The sequence below is a fragment of the Gymnoscopelus braueri genome (assembly GCF_963280865.1).
Source record: "Gymnoscopelus braueri genome assembly, chromosome: 20".
Classification (NCBI taxonomy): domain Eukaryota; kingdom Metazoa; phylum Chordata; class Actinopteri; order Myctophiformes; family Myctophidae; genus Gymnoscopelus; species Gymnoscopelus braueri.
The window spans coordinates 8,826,007-8,847,289 of NC_137622.1; the positions used below are offsets into that span (position 1 = coordinate 8,826,007).

General features: G+C 42.2%; 1 protein-coding gene across 1 annotated transcript in view; it reads left to right on the top strand.

Annotated features, from left to right (window-relative positions):
- The window catches only part of tenm1 (teneurin transmembrane protein 1), a gene marked incomplete at its 5' end in the record, with an annotated part of 375,941 nt that overhangs the window by 17,219 nt on the left and 337,439 nt on the right, over nt 1-21,283 (top strand). The window contains one exon of the mRNA XM_080416925.1: nt 1,312-1,647. Within this exon, the coding sequence (XP_080273051.1) occupies nt 1,312-1,647 (336 nt within the window). The remainder of the gene's footprint in view (nt 1-1,311; nt 1,648-21,283) is intronic.

Consider the following 21,283-nt stretch of genomic DNA (forward strand, 5'->3'; position numbering starts at 1 on the left):
TGCTATATTGTGCATGTTGGCTCACTGGAAAGACTCTTCTACACTAAATGGAACAGAACCTTCATTAGCATCATTGCCAACACCTGTGTTTAGCCTGAAATAGACCCCTTTGGTGCCTACCTCATGATGACATCACAGCGTTAGCTGGAGGCAATACAAAGGAATAATAGACCTTTTTCCACCGCAGCCATATTTACATAAATAGTTGTGTACTTCCTTCACAGGTGTTACCAATGATGCTAATTAAGGTTTCGTTCCATTTAATGTAGCAGAAGTCTTTCCAGTGAGACAACATGCACAATAGCAGCAAAGCTGACTGATCTGACTGGAACACAATCTTAATTGGTGTCATTGGTAACACACCTGTGAAGTAAGTAATGTTACACAACTATTTATGCCAATATGGCTGCCATTGAGAAGGTCTATTGGATTGAGGCAAACGTTAATCGCCTCAGGGTAGTAGCAAAGTTCTTTGGTAATGGATTACTGTACATCACCTTCTGAACATGTCATTGTGTTGTTGAGTGCCAATATTGGAGTAATGGCTCCAACTTGACATTGTATTGCATACCAGCTGCCACTGCCAAGTAAAAAAAATCGACTTCAATTAATGGCTAAATGCGATAGTATGAGATGATTGGACTTGGGCGATCATCAAACAAATGCTTTTGTTTGTAGCGCACACTTCATATCTCTCATGTGTGTTCAAGAAGTATTTTGCTACTGCAGACCCCACTATTAGCTATACCTGTAAAATATATATATATATATATATTATATATATATATATATATATATATATATATATATATATATATACTGGGTGACTAGTGACTACCTTGTTCAGGTAATGTTTTGCCAAATAAAAACACAATAATGTTTACTATCAGTAAAGGGTTCTATTTCATGTCAATATGGCTGCCGTGAAAAATGTTTATTTCAGACGGCTCTCTAGCACAGCAAAGTACATACGTATGTACTGTATGTACTGTATGTATGTACAGTATGTATGGTGTTTAATGTTAATATATAATACATATATTATTAAAAAAGGAACATATACTGTATACATACCTTGGCTTTTTTGGCCTCTTTTTTTTTGGAAACATACATTAAATATATATTTTCCTTGTATGGGAAAGTCATACATCTTACAGAGACAGACATAGACAAGGTGGACCTTGTGGTTTCACATATTCAACCCCCCCCCTCTCTTTCTCCCGCCTCTCTCTCTCCCCCCTCTCTCTCCGTCTTTCCCTATACTCTATCCCTCCCTCTGTCTCTCCCTTTCTCTCTCATCCCCCTCTCTAGACTTAGACTTCTGTAAGGTGGCTCAGATGAGGAGTCCAGACTACCACCTTCACCCTCCGCAGCAGCAGCAGCAGCAGCAGCAGCCTCAGGAGGAGGTGGAGGAGGCTCTGTGCTCTGGACCCGCTGCCCACGCCGTGCCCGGGCGTGGCTACTCCCTGGGGGTGGGCTCTGACGTGGACACGGAGCCCGAGGCGGACCCTTCCCCGGCCCACGGCCTGCAGCACATGTGGATGCGCGGCCTGAAGTCGGAGCAGAGCTCCTGTCTGTCGAGCCGCGCCAACTCTGCGCTCTCCCTCACCGACACGGAGCACGACAGGAAGTCCGAGCCGGACAACGGTGAGTGCTATTCTGTTACGTTACCGCGCAGTAACGTCTGCCTGGAGTACTGTGACTGCCTGTGTACGCTGATCATCCCTCTGTGGTTGTAAACACAGAGAGGCAAAAAGCCGTGAAGTGGTGCTAGCTATAGCTTAGCGCGGGCGGGAGCTCGTTCCGTTGTGTATGCAGTGTTGTTTTGTCCCTCAAGTCCCCCTGAAGGCATGCTTTAGTCGTTCTCCAACTATTGCACATCGAATGCTCACACTATCATATTTTGCAGAGGTTGCCCAACCCGGGGAACACGAAGCAAAAACAACACATAACAGTATTTCTCCTTTTTAGAGGTTTAAATAGCAGCCTTGGGCCAGTCTCGGTGCCCGAGTGGAAGAGTTCTTGAGCTAATATGAGCCTTTCCCCCTCATATTCCCATTTCCTTCAGGTCTCTTATGATGCGTTCATGTGGCTATATGCTGCTACCGCTAACAGCTCAGCTCTCCTGTCTTTGAAGGCTCCTTCAAGTGGCTTAAGTACTGAAAGTGGGCTATCGATTATTGAGAAGATGAGGTGTGTGTGTGTGTGTGTGTGTGTGTGTGTGTGTGTGTGTGTGTGTGTGTGTGTGTGTGTGTGTGTGTGTGTGTGTGTGTGTGTGTGTGTGTGTGTGTGTGTGTGTGTGTGTGTGTGTGTGTGTGTGTGTGTGTGAGAGGTTGGGGGGCGTCAGGGGGCTTACACTGGAGGTGAACCTGGGGTTGTCCGGGGATGGGCGGTAGAGCTGTGGAGCCTAGAAACGGAAGGGGATTGGAACGCTACTGGAAGCTGAGGGAGATTTTGTATTGAAGAGTGTTTTTTAGTTAAAAAATCATTATATAAACAAGTTATCTACATTTACAATATTTTATGACATATACAATCACAGACTACAATTCACCACCACAATTAAATTAAATTAATTTAGCTGGTGTCATGTATGGAATAATAATAATAATGATGATAATAATAATAATAATAATAATAATGATAAGGGTAATAATAATAATCGTCCTATAACTCCACAAACCTCTGAGACCAAACCTGTGAATCCCAAAATGTTCTCCTCAGTGCCTGGAGCTATTGATCTCAAATTGCGCACAGCCATTGACCATTACCATGTGCATGGAACTGCGAAGCCCTTTTTTCGATATCACTAAATCTCAGCTGTTTATTCGCATTTTTATGTCAAAGAATGTCGCCATGCTTATGCTGGCTGGAGAGAGAGAGAGAGAGAGGGGGGGAGAGAGGGGGGGAGAGAGGGGGGAGGGAGGGGGAGAGAGAGAGACAAGGAGAGGGAGAGAGAGGGAGGAGGAGGACATGTGTGTGTGTGTGTGTGTGTGTGTGTGTGTGTGTGTGTGTGTGTGTGTGTGTGTGTGTGTGTGTGTGTGTGTGTGTGTGTGTGTGTGTGTGTGTGTGTGTGTGTGTGTGTGTGTGTGTGTGTGTGAGAGAGTGTGTTCATGAAATGCACTGCAATCCTTTCGTGCAAAGGTGGTAGCACGTCGCGTTTAAGTAAATCTCTCCACCAGAGACACAAAAGTTAATCTCATCTAGCCATTGCACCATGTCGAGTCTCCGAAAATCTGTACAAGCTAACGATGTGGCCGTTTCACTATCTCGCCCCTAAACACGGTCGCCCCGGCTCGCACCGAACGGTCTGGGGTGAGCAATCTGCGCCTAATTGTCTCGCCCCTAAACACGGTCGCCCCGGATCGCAACGAATGGTGGAGAGCGTTTATTTGTTAAGGACGCCCATGCATTCTCCACTGTTGAACGTGCACCCTTTAAGTGCATATCTGCATGCACATAATTATATTGTTGTTGTTAAGTTGAAATAATAGTTGTACAAGTTGTAATAACAGTGTTGTATAATTATTTTTGCTGTAGTAATCAATTCATTATAATATAAGTACAATGAATGACAGAATATATATATATATATATATATATATATATATATATATATATATATATATACATATATTTTGTGTGTGTGTGTGTGTGTGTGTGTGTGTGTGTGTGTGTGTGTGTGTGTGTGTATATATGTACCGTATATATGTATGTATATATGTGTATATATGTAGGACGTGCAATAACCCCACTTTTGCAACTACTTTTGCCTGCGCACTTCACCGGGTATGGTCTAGTAATAATAATCTGTGTGCTCTAACTAGACTTGGCTAGAAAGCGTTTAGTGCAGTCATGCCCAAGGCCTGCGTCTTCTGCCAGCCTCTTTGAGAGCCAAGCAGTCGCAGGGGTTTTCAACGTGTTTCAGGCCAAGGACCCCTTAGCTGAGAGAGAGATGAAGCAGGGAACCCTCACTATATTGTTTAACATTGTGTTGCAGATTAAACTTGTTCATAGATTTCATAGATAGCTTCGTAGACTCGTTTGACATACGTGGTAAACTTGACCTTTGGTTCTGTACTTGGTCTGCTCTTTTCCCCCATACACTAAACCTCTTCCCTCCCAGAATGTGGTTGAAGTGGTTCATGAAAAAAAAATATTTGGTGGCGCCCTGTCATAACTCTCAGGTCCCCCTAGGGGTCCCGGACCCCCTGTTGAAAGACCCCTGGTCTAAGAGGTTCATGAAGCACATGAATTATGAGATTCACTTGAAGCCAAGACATTATCAGAGCCCATCTTGTATCTTATTTAATTTATTCAAAAATAGCAGATATACAAGCTCATAGCGTGTGCTATGAGCTTGTATATCTGCTATTTTTGAAGAAAATAAAACGTGAAAATGTGTGCAAATCTTTGAATATATATACATTTTTAACTCAAATCTTTGCTCCTGGTGAGGGTCCCTGGAACAAAATATTTTGAGATCGGGGGGGGGGGGGGGGGGGGGGGGGTCCGCGGCCAAATACATATCATCAGAACCACTGATATTATAGCAACATAATTTGGGATTTAATTAATTTAATTTAGAATAAGTTAGGATTTAGAAGACATTTGCAGAATCCCCAAAAGCAAATATTTGAGTTAAAAATGTTCGCTTTAGAAAACTAAATATAATATATGTTTTTTGAACATATCTTTGAATATATTATATTCAAAGATTTTCACACATTTTTAGTATAGTAGTAAGTAGTAACAATGGCTATAGCAAAAAATCTTAAAGGACACAGTATGCGTTCCCGGATTGAATGGGTTAAAGGCCATGACATATCATGTACACCACAGTAGAGTGTTTACACAGCACACTTCTATCCAAACTGGAGTGTTGAGGCCAGGAGGAACTTGCAGGAATGGTCAAAAGGGGGCGGGGCTGCAACTAATGGATCATTTTCCTATCGAGTATTCTATCGATAACTTTTTTCAATTAATCAAATAATTGAGCAGCGCTTTAAAAAAAAAGTATACTTTTCAAATGGTTTATATGTCAATGAATCTATTAGCCACCTACGCCATGACAGGCTGGGAGGAGGAGGGGGGGGGGGGCAAAAGTGCTGCCGTAACAGGAAGACCTTGGGCTCGGGAGGAGGAGTGGAGCGCCAGCAAGAGAGAGAGAGAGAGCGGGGAGCGGGGGGGACGGAGTGAGAGAGATGAAGGGACAACTGGGGGGAAGAGCCTGGGAAGTCTGGGAGGGCGCCAGCCTGTTCGTCTTGCCCCGCTGGGCTTGGCCAGGCTCCCTGCAGATGGAGAGTTAGTTAGAGGCACACAATAACAAAGACGGAGCTCTCCAGCCCTCTTTCCCCCAAGGGCGCTGTCTGTTTACGGGCCTCAAAAAAAAGGTGGAACGCTTTCACCGGCAGAGGAAAGGGAGAGAGAGAGAGAGAGAGAGAGAGAAAGAAAAAGAGATAGAGACAGAGAGAGATTTACAAGTGGGAGAGTAAGGGAACGGCGGGCGAGCGGGGATATGGTAATGAGGAAAGAGAAATGGTAATGTAACGGCATAATTAGAATGAGAATAAAAGAACAAGCGACAGGGGTAAAACAGGTGAAGGAGAAGCAAGCAGCGATTGAGCTCCAGACAAAGATGGAGGCAGACGTAGCAGAGGAGAGAGAGAGAGAGAGAGAGGGGAAGGAATGGATGGATGACGGTGGAGGGGACATGGGATGGGTTGTTTACATTGGGAGGCTGCCAGGGTGCTGTTTAATGAGAGGGGGATTGGATATGCCTTTTCACCGCTCTGCATGTCTGCCCCATGCAGAACCACACTATCACATTGGAGGAGAGAGAGAGAGAGAGTAACAAGGAGTGAGAGTGCTCTCAGCTTTACACAGTAATCAGTTAGTGACGGCGGTGAGTGGTGTGGACTCAACGTTATTATTACCTTCACCCTGAGGGACTCCCATGTCGAGGGAGGATAAGGAGGAGGGTGTGTGGGTGTGTCAGGAGGGAGAGGATGGACTCCACGCGTGATGACGCGGTGTGAGAAGAGATGGGCGATGAGTGACGGGGTGACAGTGCTGGAATGTCTAGACCGTTTGTGGGCCGTTACCGTTTCTTAGGGCGATGCATCTTCCTGGCGTTCCTCTCCTCTTTCATAATGTCGCCTCTGCATCATTCTCCACACGGCGACCCCTCCTTCCCTTCAGCGGCTCCTCTTTCTGTCACCCACCTCTCTCCTCTTCCATCCCCTCGCTCTCTCACTACTCTCTGTCTTCCTCTCCCTTGCTATCACTCTCTCCCCTATCCCCCCTTCTCTCTCTCTCTCTCTCTCTCTTTCTCTCTCTCTCTCTCTCTCTCTCTCTCTCTCTCTCTGCCAGCAGAGCAGCCTATACCATTTATTCTGATGCTCTGGCTGTCCGTCTCCCTCCAACATGTGGCCAGGTGTGTGTCCATGCGTAGCATCCCCTAATAGGAAATGCATTATGGATGTCACATTGCTCTCCATCAGCACAAAGTCTCGCGGGCTCCTCCGTTTCCTAGCCACCGCAAAAAAAAAGAAGAAAAGAAAGAAAGTCAGACGGAAAAAACCCAATGCGACTGATGGCGACGGAAGGTTGGAATCAAAAAGCCTGCATCCCTGCCAAAATGAAAGTGCATTTTTAGTCAGTCCGACCTTGCTCTCCCTTTGTCTTCTGAGCACCCTGCCCTCCCAAACCCATTAATGATGTCAGCTTCAAACTGGCAGGAATCCTTTTGTTCCTGCTCTGATTGAAGCTGACAAGTCAATTTAGTGTGTGTGTGTGTGTGTGTGTGTGTGTGTGTGTGTGTGTGTGTGTGTGTGTGTGTGTGTGTGTGTGTGTGTGTGTGTGTGTGTGTGTGTGTGTGTGTGTGTGTGTGTGTGTGTGTGTGTGTGTGTGTGTGTGTGTGTGTGCGAGATAGATAGATGGAAAGACAGGTGATATATCGTAGAGCAGGGGAGATGTGGTGCAGGGATGTTTTATGTGCACACAGGTTTGTATTTTTTTTGTGTGTGTGTGTGTGTGAGAGAGAGCGACACACCTCTAATAATGTTAACTTTACGGTAGTCAGGAGTGCTTATCTGACCCACATGACAAACTACATAGAAGAAAAGAGTTTGTTTTACATTTTAACCATTTATTTATGTCCACACAAAAGAGAGCATACAAGGACACAAATATTAAAGGTGCAGTAAGGTTACATTCACAAAATCATGGCATATGTCTTCATGATACAGTAAGCATGTCACTGAGTACTCTGTGGGTATAAGTAACAGCATCTCCGCCATATGTGGCGGCTGCCAATTATAGCAGAGACAGCCAGACTTTTTTCCTCCTTTTTGGGCATCCCGAGTTGATGAAACCCTCTAACAACCAGTCTGTGGGTATGTCCTAGGCTGCCGAATATAAAAACAAATAGTCTGCACCTATAGCCCAGCTCTGAGATGGTATGTAGAAGTGGTTATTTAAAAGGATCCCTGGCTAATAAGACAAATATGCCTTAATACATTATAATTGCCCTCTATGACTTAAATAAAAAGAAATTAAACACCTTCAATATTTAATTTAATTTAGAAACCGTTAATCTTTTACTCAAGAGGGGCAATTGCCCGTCTCAAGCTGATGACGTAATTTGTCCATGCGTGGTCTAGCCCTATGGAATTTATGGAATGCATGTGCAAAAAAAAAACATTTAAAATAGTGCTTTGATGCTCATATAATATGAGCATCAAAGCACTATTTAAAAAAAAATTGTTTTAACTTAATACAACTTAATACTTCCTAAGGTTAATATTATTAACCTTAGGAAGTATGTACTATAAAAAGTTGTTTTTTATTTTCACATTCATTCCATAAATTCCATAGGGCTAGACCACACATGGACAAATGACATCATCAACTTGTGACACGCATTGCCCCTATTGAGTGAAAGATGAACTATTTGTAAAATAAATACAATATTTAAGTTATTTTTTTTTGTAGAGGACAATTATAATGTGTCACGGCATATTTGGCTTATTAGCCAGAGATCCATTTAATGACCTTGGTCATAAAAGCTTCCTCTAGGCTAGGGTCAAAGGTCCAGGCTATCTCTAATACAGACACTTCTCTGGACACACACACACGCACACGCACGCACGCACGCACGCACGCACTTACACACATGCACCCACATACGCATTGCTAAGAAATTAATCAATTTTTCACAGCCAGTGTCAATGACATTGACACTCACACTGATAGGAGAGAAGGGGGGGGGGGGGTGGTGCTGAGAACAGGAGAGGAGAGAAAAGCAGAGGAGAGCTACTGATGGATTGGAGTGTCATAATAGTCTTCACTTACAGCGGTGTGCAATAATAAAATACTGCTGTCGAGATTAGCTGTATTATCTGGGTTATGGCACTATTGTCCTGTAATGAGATGGTAATTAATTGACCACTCTTGCATTAGCCTAATCAGATGTGGATTTACTCTTGCCTATAGGCACTTATTGTCATTTTGCTGTTGGCATCGAAACAACAGCCGACCGTGCACTCGCATGCATTGAGCTTCCTGGGCTTGTCATTGTTCCATTTTCTTTCTCTTTTTTTCCCCCCCTTCACTGTTTTCCTTTTTTTTAAGTACCTGCCTGTTTCTGCAGAGCATTTAATTGTCAACCTCAGCCCTTGCCAGTGTTAGAAAATAAATTGGTGCCAGTGTCCTGGTAAAAAAAAAGTCTCTTTATTGTGCGAGCGCTAATGCAGGTGCACACACTAGGCTAATAACTGGAAGTCATTTAACAGGGGAGAAGCTAAGAGCCCTTAAATAGTAACTTTTCGTGTTAAAATGCAAATATCTATTCTCTGGCTGGAGTGAGCACTTGAATCTGATTGATTGAAGGGTCTCCGTTATTGTCTTGCGACTGGATGTCCTGTATAGCTGTCTGATAACTGTGGTGTATGAATGGGCTAGAGAGGTTTGCCTGTGATAATGTTTGTATTTCAGCCCTACTCAGCCTGCTAATGGGTAGAAATAAATGGCTTTTTCAAATTGCCTGCAACGTTCAGTTTGCCAAACTTTAATGGTCAGGGTCCGCTGAAATACACCTGGTGCTGAAAAATCACCTTTGTTCCGTTACAATGAAACCCCCCTGCATATAATATGTGTCTTTGCTTTTACATAAATGCACTGGGATAATACCTTCGCCATTGCTAAATGTAAGTATACACAACACAACACAACCAGTGATGGAAGAAGTACTCATATTTTTTACTTAAATAAAAGTAATCAATACCCTATTGTAGAAATAGTCTGTTACAAGTAAAGTTCGGTATTCAAAATTGACTTGAGTAAAAGTTCAAAAGTATTGGCATACAAATTTACCCAAAGAAGCAAAAGTATAGGTCTGAAGTGGTTTTGTAATCTAAATCTAAATCTACAAAGTAACAAGTAACTAAATGTTTCCAATAATTATAGTGAAATAGAAGTACAATATTTGCCTTTGAGGTGTAGTGTAGTGGAGTAGAAGTAAAGTAAAAATACCTGAAGTACGTACGTAAGTAAAGTACTTGAGTAAATGTACTTAGTTACTTTCCACCACTGAACGTAACACAAAACTACACTAGACACAACACTTCCATAAGAACACGAAGGACAAATACACTTAAACATTTTAGACATTTTCATTTAGTTTAACTTGTAAAAAAAAAAGTAGACAAGGAGTGTATTAAGATAAAAGTAGTTAACTTATCCATTTGTAACTCAGTGAGTACAGTACAGTATAAACAAATAAAACTGAGATAAATGAACACAGTGTAGTGCAGAGGATTCAGGTGTTGTGCTGGTAACGAGGTGTTGATTGGTGCCACTTGAAGTAATTAGCCAGGAGGTGTGTTGGACAGGCAGTGACACACACACACACACACACACACACACACACACACACACACACACACACACACACACACACACACACACACACACACACACACACACACACACACACACACACACACACACACCCCCCCCCCCCCCCCCCCCCACCCACACACACACACACACACACACACACACACACACACACACACACACACACACACACACACACACACACACACACACACACGTGTGTGCATGCAGTTTGTAGTGACACAGGGCCCTTAATTAAGATTCCGAATCTGAGTCAGTAGCAGGAACATTTTAATGCCAAATATGAGGTTTTGGTACAAGCTGATTGCTTTGGCATACGGTGCACTGACCCGTACAGTTGCCCGTGTTGCATGCAAAACAAACTCCAACAAATTAAACTAAATTAAACAGTGAGAAAGGCAAAATTGACCGTTTCTTTTTCAATTAGCTTTTAATTTATTTTTTTTGTAACTATTGCAGCTTGAAATTATTTCGCGTATCGCTGTTGGGCAGAATCCTTGTATGTCCAAAACCCATACTTTTCAGTAAATGGAAAAAAACAAGCTCTTCTTAATACTTTTCAGTGGTTACATATTTATGAAACTTACAGACAGAACTAACTACTTTTCACTTCAATTTTCACAACAATTTTTCTCCGCCAAATCTTTTTTGATAGGATGTTTTTTTTTTTTACATTAACCACTTAATAGAATTCCTTTTCTGGGGGGAACATTAGCCGAAAATAGCAGATCTACCCTGCCCCTGCTTCATCTCTCTCTCAGCTCTCTCAGTCCTTGGGCTGAAAACGTTGAAGACCCCTGAAATAGGGCATTAATTTACATGTAAAAGTTGTAATATGGATATAAACAAGGTTTCTGCCCAACAGGAGTGATACTCACAGTCAAGCCATGTACAGTATTGTGTGTCATTGGAAGCATTTACAGTACATTGTCTTCTAGAGTAGTGTGGTTTGCAGACACACATCTAATACACCTATGCCCACTTAAATGTGTATGCATGCAATTACACAACATCATAGGAATTTAGCATTTAATGCTGACCTTTATGGCAGAGCTAGCAAAAGCAGGGATGTATGCATTTATTCATGAATGTCCACAGTATTTTTGTTTAATTATGTTGATCTGCTGCAGCTGAGGTATCTCTGCAAGCATAACGCTGTTAGAGGCAAAGAGACAGACTTACTGGAAGTCAAAAGTGTAAAAATAAAATTTAACATTTAACATTATTACTTGCAAAGTCTTGTGATGCAATTCTCACCACCGGGGAGCAAAATCATTTTACACTGAAACTCGAGACCTTTATTCATCTTCATTAAGTATGGATTTATTACCTCTGGACAGCTGAGGTGGGTGGATTTCATTTGGGTACAGTTATATATCAGACCTATTCTTTTTCCTTACTTTTACCCCATATTATTGTTTTCTTGTCTAAACTGTACAGTAGGTCATAGGGTCATGGGTTCCCAAACTTTTTAGCTCAAGGCACAAAATAGAAATTTGATGTCTCCCCGGGACCCAAACTAGTAATAATAGCCGATCTATAAGCTGACATTTTTTTTTTCTGAAATTCTCTATTTAATTACTGAACATGTTAGATTTACTTACTTTTTAAAAATATTTTGAAATAATTAATTTCTTTATGTTATACGTTCTAGTGTAAACACACATTTCATCAATCACTGTGTCATCTGTAAATGTCACTGACTCCACCTGTGGATGAGGGTTTGTTCATTCTAATCCTTAATAAAAAAAATCAAGAAAAACTGCAGTTGATATTACTTTTACTACAGTTACTATTACTAAAACTATGATTATTACTGCTACTATGAAATTAACACAACTACTATTACTATAGCTACAGTGCAACTGTTGCTACTATTACAATTACAACAATTACTATTTCTACTACTACTACTACGACTACTACTACTAATAATAGATTAGTTCATTCATTATTATCAATCTCAACATATAACAGTACTAACAATGTGATGTTTTTCTTATGAGGAGACATATGAAGATGTCACTGCAAATCTGTCACCGTAATGACCCCGTTTCTTGTCCTATATATGAATGAAACATTGCTGTTACCATTCTGTTTGCCTACATCACATCCAGGGTTGCCAGATCTGCTTATTATAATTTCCCCGCAAGATTTTATTTGAAAATAGCCGATCTACAAGCTCACAACGCGTCGCATCGCGAGTCTCGCGACGCGTTGTGAGCTTGTAGATCTGCTATTTTCAAATAGCTGATGTATATGTTAAAGTGCTCATGTGGCCCATAGTCGCTTCTTTTGGGCTGGTTTTCCTAGACCTGGTTGCTTGTTTCTCTCACAGAATCTGGCAACACTGACCACATCCCTACCTTGTAAAAGCTGCAGGCCGTTACATGTCATTGCTTGTGTGACATTGATCTATTTGATAGGTACTACTGTACGTATTTCTGTGATTTTATAGTTTAATTTCAGTGTGGAATTATTTACTACACTGTATTCGTTATATAGTATCATAGTATAACATTTGTTATATAGTATTTCCAGTTTTTCTTTTTATGTATACTATTTACATATATATATTCAGTGTTAAAGCTCATTTATTTGAACCTGAGCAAGACATTGACTACACTTGTTGACCGTTGCAGCTCAGCACTGATTAGTGGTTGACTTGCCTAAGTGTTACTATTTGAGGAGTGTTGTTTTTGTCCAATGTAATTCTCAATAGGACCTTTTAGTCGAAACGTCAATCAAATAAAGCTTTTGACTGTGAGCACTTTAAGCAACAGTGTTGGTCCTGCACCTACCTTTTTAGTGGATGTGCTAAGCTCTATTTTTCTTTTATCATAGGGTTTGTGACCAAACGCAGTAAAGTAAAAGTATCTAGTTTTTAATTCATTCCGAAAGGATCAGAGCAACAGATTGATGTAGAACTTGCTTAGATCCCGCGGTTTTGGATGTACAACGTACTGTATTGAAATGTGTGGTCATGAAAACTGCATTTCTTAGAAAAAGGAGGCTTTAAAGTTGCTGCTGTTGTTTTTTTTAGGCTTTTCATACTTGTGAAAGCGGAACATCTTTGGAAAAGTAAATTATGCTTTAATTAGTTATTAATTGACCCAACAAATGCATAATGGTGAATGTGCAACACCAAAATCTAATTGATTGCAATTAGATTTTGGTGTTGCACATTCACCATTATGCATTTGTACGGCCATACGGCAGCTATTTTAAATTTGTCGTACGATACCGTATATACTGTACGACTTACGTGGTTAAGTTGACAAAGGGTCTTTTGTTCTGCCTAGCCGCATTTTTTCTTTTTTATAAATAAATAAAAATTGTCCAGTCAAAAACTAAAAAACTAAAATAAAATCCATGTGCAATAACTGTATGCATTTAGCACATCTAAATTCTACCACAATTACCATTTAAAGGGGCCTGGGGGGCTTTATGCTCAACTATCCTGACTAATTTCCATTTTTCTTAATGTGCTATTTTACAGTAAGTGAAGGATAAGCAAAATTAATGCAATCTTCCCTCTCTCTTGAATGGGGGTCGTTGTGACAGCTAGTCTCTAACACAGAGTATGCCTGCCAGGTCTGCAGAATATTTTCATAGTAAATGATGCCAGTTTGCCCCCAAAATTAGATAGCTTATTATTCCTTGAATTATTAAATTATCTAAAAAATTATATATTAAAATGTGTAACATACTGTAAGCACACCAGACCCAGTTTGACTTTATTTTGCACAGAGCAGCAGTTCCTCTCTTCACTTCGAAACAAACCGTCTTAAAGTTTTTAAGGTGTGGCTCTGTAAGAGGCTAGGCATCTGTGAGAGGGTCTTGGTAGGCAAATGGACTGCATCTTATATTAAAATTGGCTAAATTGAGGATCGGCAAGCCGGCGGACCACGCCATCATGTGTTGTAACATAAATCCCGTTTTGATTTCTTGATTCTCACCGGCTGATTGGTTAAATGCCGATTGTTATTTTTGTCTTCTTATTTTATTATTGATATGTTGCACTTTTATTGTTGTGAAGCACTTTGTGAAAGGTGCTCTATACAAATAAACTTTACTTACTTACTTACTTACATGCTCATGTCACTATGACTCAGCCATTCCCAATGCAGCTACGCCCAAATATGGAGTGTGTTGTCTGACCTCAATGTGTCGTCATGGCATCAGGCGCAGAACAGATCAGTCAGCTCCATATATGGGCACAAAAGGAGGAATGCCCATACATGGGCATATACTGATGACATCAGAGATCTCCATATATGGGCATAAAAGGGACAAGGACTGACAGATACAGAGATCTTTATAGATGGACATATTGGTTGGATCGGCGGTGTGACGTAGGTGTTTCTATAAATGGACTGCAGTCAGTTTACATAAATGGACGGCAGTTATATAAATGGACTGCATTTACACATAATGGCGACGTTCTCCAAAGCGTTTTACAATGTGTTTCACATTCACACACATATTCACACACCCACGGCAGAGGAAACCATGCAAGGCACCGACCTGCTCACATGAAGCAGTTACTGTATAGGTGGTTCAGTGTCTTGCTCAGGCTGTAACCTTCCCCAAATATACTGTATGAGTATGAGTGATTCATCATAGATGATCGACGTCTCACGCTATGGTCACATGAAGTCACATGAAGTCTGAGAGTCACATGGCAGCATTGGTGGAAAAAGTGCATTATTTTTTTTACTTTAAGTAAAAGTATCAATACTGCAATGTAGAAATACTTCAAGTAAAAGTCTGGACTTCAAAGTTTACTTGAGTAAAAGTACAAAAGTATTGGTATCAAAATGTTCTTAAAGTACCAAAAGTAGAAAGTACTCATTATGCAGAATATCCCCATTTCACAAGTTGTCAAAACATCTTTAGAAAATAGCAGATCTACAAGCTCACAATGCGTCGCATTGCGACGCATTGTGAGCTTGTAGATCGGCTATTTTCAAATGGCCGAAATGTATATAGGGCTGAAGTGGTTAATGTACGTTTTGTAATGATAATCAAAATCTACAAAGTAACTAGTAACTAAAGTTTTCAAATAATTGTAGTGGAGTAAAAGTATCATATTTGCCTCTGAGGTGTAGTGGAGTACAAGTAAAAGTTACTGAAAATTGGAAAATACTCCAGTAAAGTGCAGTACTTGAGTAAATGTACTTAGTCACTTTACACCACTGGTCACATGGCAGCCACGTCCGTTTCAATTTATTTTCCTTCTGTGCGACCCGCTGTGGGAGGGGCCAGGAAGAGCATGTCATGTCATCCGCGGGGCACTAACAGCCTTCGCAAACACTGACCATTACACTTGTAACAATCCGTGAAACTTCGTCCGTATAGTTTTGGCTGTACCCGTGTTCAAAGAAGACAAGTGTTGAAAGTGTTGGGTTGAGCTCGTGGAGGAGCGAGGCTACACGGAGCACGGCGAAGCGAGTGACCTTATGTTTTAATGAGCGAGCTAACAGAGTACAAGAGGAGAGAGCCGCGACACCGAGGCTATTTGGGAGAGCATTCATTATGAATTCTTTGCCGTGGTGTTTTGCGATTGTTCTGGTTTTAATTGCTCATTTTCAGCTTACAGACATTTGGTATGCGGCCTGTTTTCTTTTTTTTTGGGAAGAAATGAAAGGACCCGGTGAAATGGCAACAGGTGTTAACAGCCTTATTACAGCCATTTGAATAAAGATTTCTCTATTTTATGATGCAACCTAGAGAGTTATTAGGCAAGTCTGACTTTTTAATTACACAGTAAAAGGAGTTAACAATGGCTTCGTGGTTTCAATGGTTGTTAGCAAGTCGAGTGAAATGGGTTTTAATCTCCTGTCCTTCTGATGTCAGAAGACTTGAGTCCAATTTTGGCAGTTCAGAGTCCTCACTAACCTCACCGAAATCCTACAAGAGCTACTAACAACTCCCCGCTACATACGCACGCAAGTACACACGCGCACGCACACGCACACACACACACACACACACACACACACACACACACACACACACACACACACACACACACACACACACACACACACACACACAGAGACGCTGTCCTGTTGTCGAAACGTTAGTCTAGTCTTTTTGCACCATTAAAGAATTGCTAAATTGACTGTGTGCTCCAGAACTAATTTCTTTGTTCAGATCACTCGGATATTACCTCTTTGTTCTACTACACACCCCAACAACTCACTGGAGTAGCCATAGTAACTGCTCTCTCTGTGTGTGTGTGTGTGCGTGTGTGTGCGCGCGCGCGCGCGTGTGTGTGTGTGTGTGCGTGCATGCGTGTGCGCGTGTCCGTGTGTGCGCGTGCGCGCATGCACACACGGAGAGAGAGAGAGAAAGAGAGACAGTTTATACCCACGTTTATGTGTGTATCTGTTTGTCTGTGTGGGTATATTTGTGTCCTTATCTGTGTGTGTGTGTGTGTGTGTGTGTGTGTGTGGCTGCAAACAGCAGTGTAGCTGGCCGCTCCGCTCTCCGAGGCCCAGGGGGGTTTGCAGGAATGGATTTGTCTATTAGCTCGTAAAGAACATTGCTCAGTGCCATATCGATCATTGGAGCTGTAACGTTTAGGGTCTTTAAGTTGTAGAGTTGATCTAGTGGTACACAGACTCCCCTGGCCATTTTACCAGAGTGAGAGATGATCAACTTAACCCCGGTTGCCTTGCCCTGGCCAGAGGAAATGCTATAAACACGTCCTCTGGACCTGGGAACACATTTTATTGAACTGATAGTTGACCAACAAGCCTGGAAGAGAGTCTTACGGATCCACGGTTTGAATGGTGGAGATGGTTCCCTGTTGAGAGCAGACAGCTGGGCAGGTAGCTATCTTTTATAACCCATTCAATCCGGGAATGCGTCTGTGTCATTTTTAGATTTCTTTGGCTATTCAAAAATAGCAGATCTACAAGCTCATAGCGCGGCACTCGGTGCCGTGCTATGAGCTTGTAGATCTGCTATTTTTGAATAGCCAAATACATCTTAAAATGACACGGATGCGTTCCCGGTCATCATGGGTTAATACCTTCATACCTTCCTGACATTTGACTGGAGTATTCGTTACAAACAACAACAAAAAACAAGCGCCGTTCTTCCATAGATTCGGTGTACCTTGCTGGAGGACCCGACCACACTTGTTGCTGGCTGAATGGAGATGATGTGGGCCGGTGGTCGAGAGTTGAACGACATAATGTGGCTAATAAACTGCTTTTTTTTTTTGGAAAAAGTCATGTCAAGATAAAAAGTTGTGTGGCAACATTTTCGAGTCTTATCTAATTGATTAGCTATAGGAGACTCGACCAGCCGATTATTTATTTTCTAAACTCCCTGTTGTAATAAAATTCATTTAATTGACGGCGGTTGAACATCCTAAATACCTTGGCATACGTAATACCTTAACACCGCCCCAAGCTCAGTTCCGTTTTCGAGCCGCTCATTACGTAGCGTTGCTGTCCAACAGCAACTTTGTATTTCCATATTTCAACTATCTATGTTTTTCCATAAATGAATGCCGTACTACATCATACAACATACAAAAGTAGCAAAAATAGCCAATCTACGCCAGCTCACAGTGTGGCTACAATTTTTTTTCTCAAAGTGGTCAAGCGTGTCTTAGAAAATATTTAACCAATGAAAAGTGTTTACTAGAGCCTATGACTAAATATGAACTACATTGGATCTGTTGGAAGGAACACAGGATATTTTTTTCCCATTTCCTGAAAAGTAACAGTTCTGGACATAAAGGGTTTGGAGCGGACAGCATTGATAGTTAGACATGGAAGCTTGTGAGTGTGTCTGACAGGCTGTCAGAGCGCTGGGCCCCCCTGTTGTCCTAATGGTGCCCCTCCACAGCTCACTGAGCCAAGTAGAGAGAGGACCTGCTGGACTGTGCTGCAGACTGCTGGGGGGTAAGGACGGTGCGCGCTCGTCTGTGTATTCACCCTGCATTTATTATTGTTGTTGTGTGTACTACTGTATACATCGTCGCTGTTGTGGCTGGAAAAACCTCTTATGTCCCAAAATGTTTGCTTCTCAGGAAATGGAAAACGAAAAAGTGTTTCAATCATCAAATTGTTAATATTTTTCTTTGGTTAATTATTTTTTTAATCCCAAAGACAGACCCACTTTCACTTTCACTTTCATTTACACGCCCCCCCCCCCCCCCCAAAAAAAATAAAAAAATAAAAACATTAATAGACGATCTACAGTATAAGCTCACAGCGTGTCACGATGCGATTGCGTTGTGAGCTTGTAGATCGGCTATTTTCGGTAATTCTGCGCGAGCCTCTTGTATGACGAAGTAGGGCATTCATTTACGAAAAAAACATACAAAGTTAAAATATGGAGATGCTAGTTGTCTGCCTGACGGCGACGATATGCCACTGTGTGTGTGTGTGTGTGTGTCTGTGTGTGTGTGTGCGCGTGTGCCCGCTATGATTCTCTTTATTTACCTCCCTCTGTGACCAAACTCTTGTGTACGCAGTCCCCTCCGCCTCCCTCAAATCTTCCCATCTCAGCGCCATGGCAACAGTCATCAAATGAGAACATCAGCCATTGCTCTGAGCTCATTCTGTCCACAGCCAGCCTGGATAAACAAACTATGTAATGCAAATGACAGGATCCACTATCTGCTAGCCACTTTAATGGAAGGTCATATCAAGCTTGAATTAATAGGTCATTGGTGCAGGGGAGGTGGTGGGAGGGAGAGAGAGAGAGAGGTACTTTTATTTATTTAAAAAAATAATAAACAGTCAAGGGAAGGGAGCTTAAAACCGTTTTAGCCGCTGGCACAGTGGGTATGGAGTACAGTATTAAAATGAAAGAGGTTAGTGTGTTGAGTGGCAGTTGAATAAGCTCACAGTGGAAAGGAACAATGGCCGTGTGAGTGTGTATCTAGAGATTAGTGGACAGGAGAGGCTAAAGGCATGTGTGTGTGTGTGTGTGTGTGTGTGTGTGTGTGTGTGTGTGTGTGTGTGTGTGTGTGTGTGTGTGTGTGTGTGTGTGTGTGTGTGTGTGTGTGTGTGTGTGTGTGTGTGTGTGTGTGTGTGTGTGTGTGTGTGTGTGTGTGTGCGTTCATTTGTGCGTACATGGACGCGGACAGTCGTACGCAACTCCCATACGCGTGCATGCTCTCACACACCTACACGCGTGTACATGCATTCATACACACACACACACACACACACACACATACACACACACACACACACACACACACACACACACACTACACAACATTACATGCATACCTCCGCCCCCATACACCCTCACAAATAAAAACACAGATACTGGAAAAAGAGATGCTCTGGTTGATTTGTGTGCTTTGTATTTTGAGGGTGTTTGTGTGTGCTTGTGTGTGTGTGTGTGTGCGCACACACACGTGTGTGTGTGTGTGTGTGTGTGTGTGTGTGTGTGTGTGTGAGAGAGGTCAGGCGGCAGCAAGGTTTTACATTAAGCACTGTTGGATTGACAGAGGAGAGGGTGTCTGGGAGTCAGAGGAGGAAATTAAAAAATGAGATTTTTCTAAAGGGAATGTTTCTCTCCGTCTCTCCTGTATTTTGTTGAGGGGCTCCTGCTCGCCTTTGGAGATGGAATTCTTTTGTGTTCCGACAGTTTGCGAAGATGTGATGTCATCCAGTGCAGGGCACTAACAGCTAAGCCTTCACAATCACTCGCCATTACACTTTTATCAATCTGTGTAACTTTGGGCTGAGCTGTGTTCAAAAAGACAAGAGTTGCAAAGGGTTCGGCGAGGTCGCGGCGGAGCGAGCCTGTGGAGCACGTCGAATCAATTGACCTTATGGTTTAATGAGCGAGCAATGCTGCAGAAAGGAGCACAAGATAGAGAATATTTCTCTCCCTCTCTCCTTCATTTTGTTGAACGGCGGCCCCTGCTTGTTGTTGGAGAAGGATTTCTTTTGTACTCTTGTACCGGTCTCTGACTCAGAGTAGATAAGAACCCAACAAGCGCGACACAGAAACGATCAGGCAAAGAATTCAAAGTTCACAAGGTTTAATCCAGTAAACAGACCATCGGTCAGAACCAAGAGATCGATCAGTGAAGGCAAATTTAGCCGGCCGGGTTCAGGCAGAGAATGAGAGTCCAGGGAATCAGGCAGGAGTTCTGACAGGGAGGTTCAGGAGTCGGGCGGTAATTGGTGGTGAGGGTTAGCGTAACATGAAAGACAATCTGGTGAGAAACAAGACTGGACTGAGCCACATGCAGGCTTTTCTTAGTGGGGAGCCGCAGCCCCCACTAAGAAAAACGGTAAAAGGGTGCCAGTGGGGCTAATTAGAAAGTAAAAAATCATACCAAAGGTTTTTTAAATAATACTTTAAATTCATATTAAATTCATAAGATTATGATGCCAATTTAATTTTCATTAAGACCTGAGGTGATTCTTAAAAATGTTTTCTAAATCCTAACCTAAAAAAAATAGCAGATATACAAGCTCATAGCGCGGGTGCCGCGCTATGAGCTTGTATATCTGCTATTTTTGAATAGCCAAAGAAATCTAAAGTGACACAGATGCGTTCCAGGTCTTAATGGGTTAATCACTTTCAACCTGGCATCCCAATTTTGTGCATGCCTTTGTCAAAAATGTTACACCATTTTAGACATTTTCAGAATTTAAACTTTTAAACTTAAAATATCTTACAAGCTCACAATGCTCACAATGCTCACAATGCGCTGCATTCAGCGTTGTGTTGTGAGCTTGTAGATAGGCTTTTTTTTGCCCTTTCGGAATAGAGGGCAGCAGCCAGAGACTATATGGCTATTTTGGGAGTCCTTGGCATGGAAAGGTGTGGGAACCCCTGTACTGAGTAACTAATGATGGAATGAGCGGCATGTGGGATAAACCAGGTGAAAGGAATGAGATGATAACGGATATGTGCTCAGTCCTAGCCTGGGACCAGACTAATCTGCCAGTGCAAAAAAAAAAATGTACTCGGCGATTTGGGTCTGGCACCGCTCCATAGAGAATCCATTTCCTGCTCCAGAAGACGGGGGTAACCAATCAGGGCTCTGTATTCAAGTATGGGAGACTGTAATTGGTAGTTGGTTTGTAGGTCTAACCAATTGCGTCGAGGGCCATTGTTTTGATCCCGCCACCTTGGAAAAAAAAACGTCCTCATAGAAGCACCAGACTCATATCCACGCAGTGATATAGTCTGGCTACGCGAGGCTAGCTCAGTCCAGACAATGAATGGTAGATCTGCTCCCGCCAACCAGAGCTCCACTCCTCCAGTCCAGAGCCATGTCATAGCTTCTGGGGAATAAAGAGAAGGGTCCGGAACTCAATGGAATAATCAATAAATAGCCGACGCCCCTGGACCAGGCTAA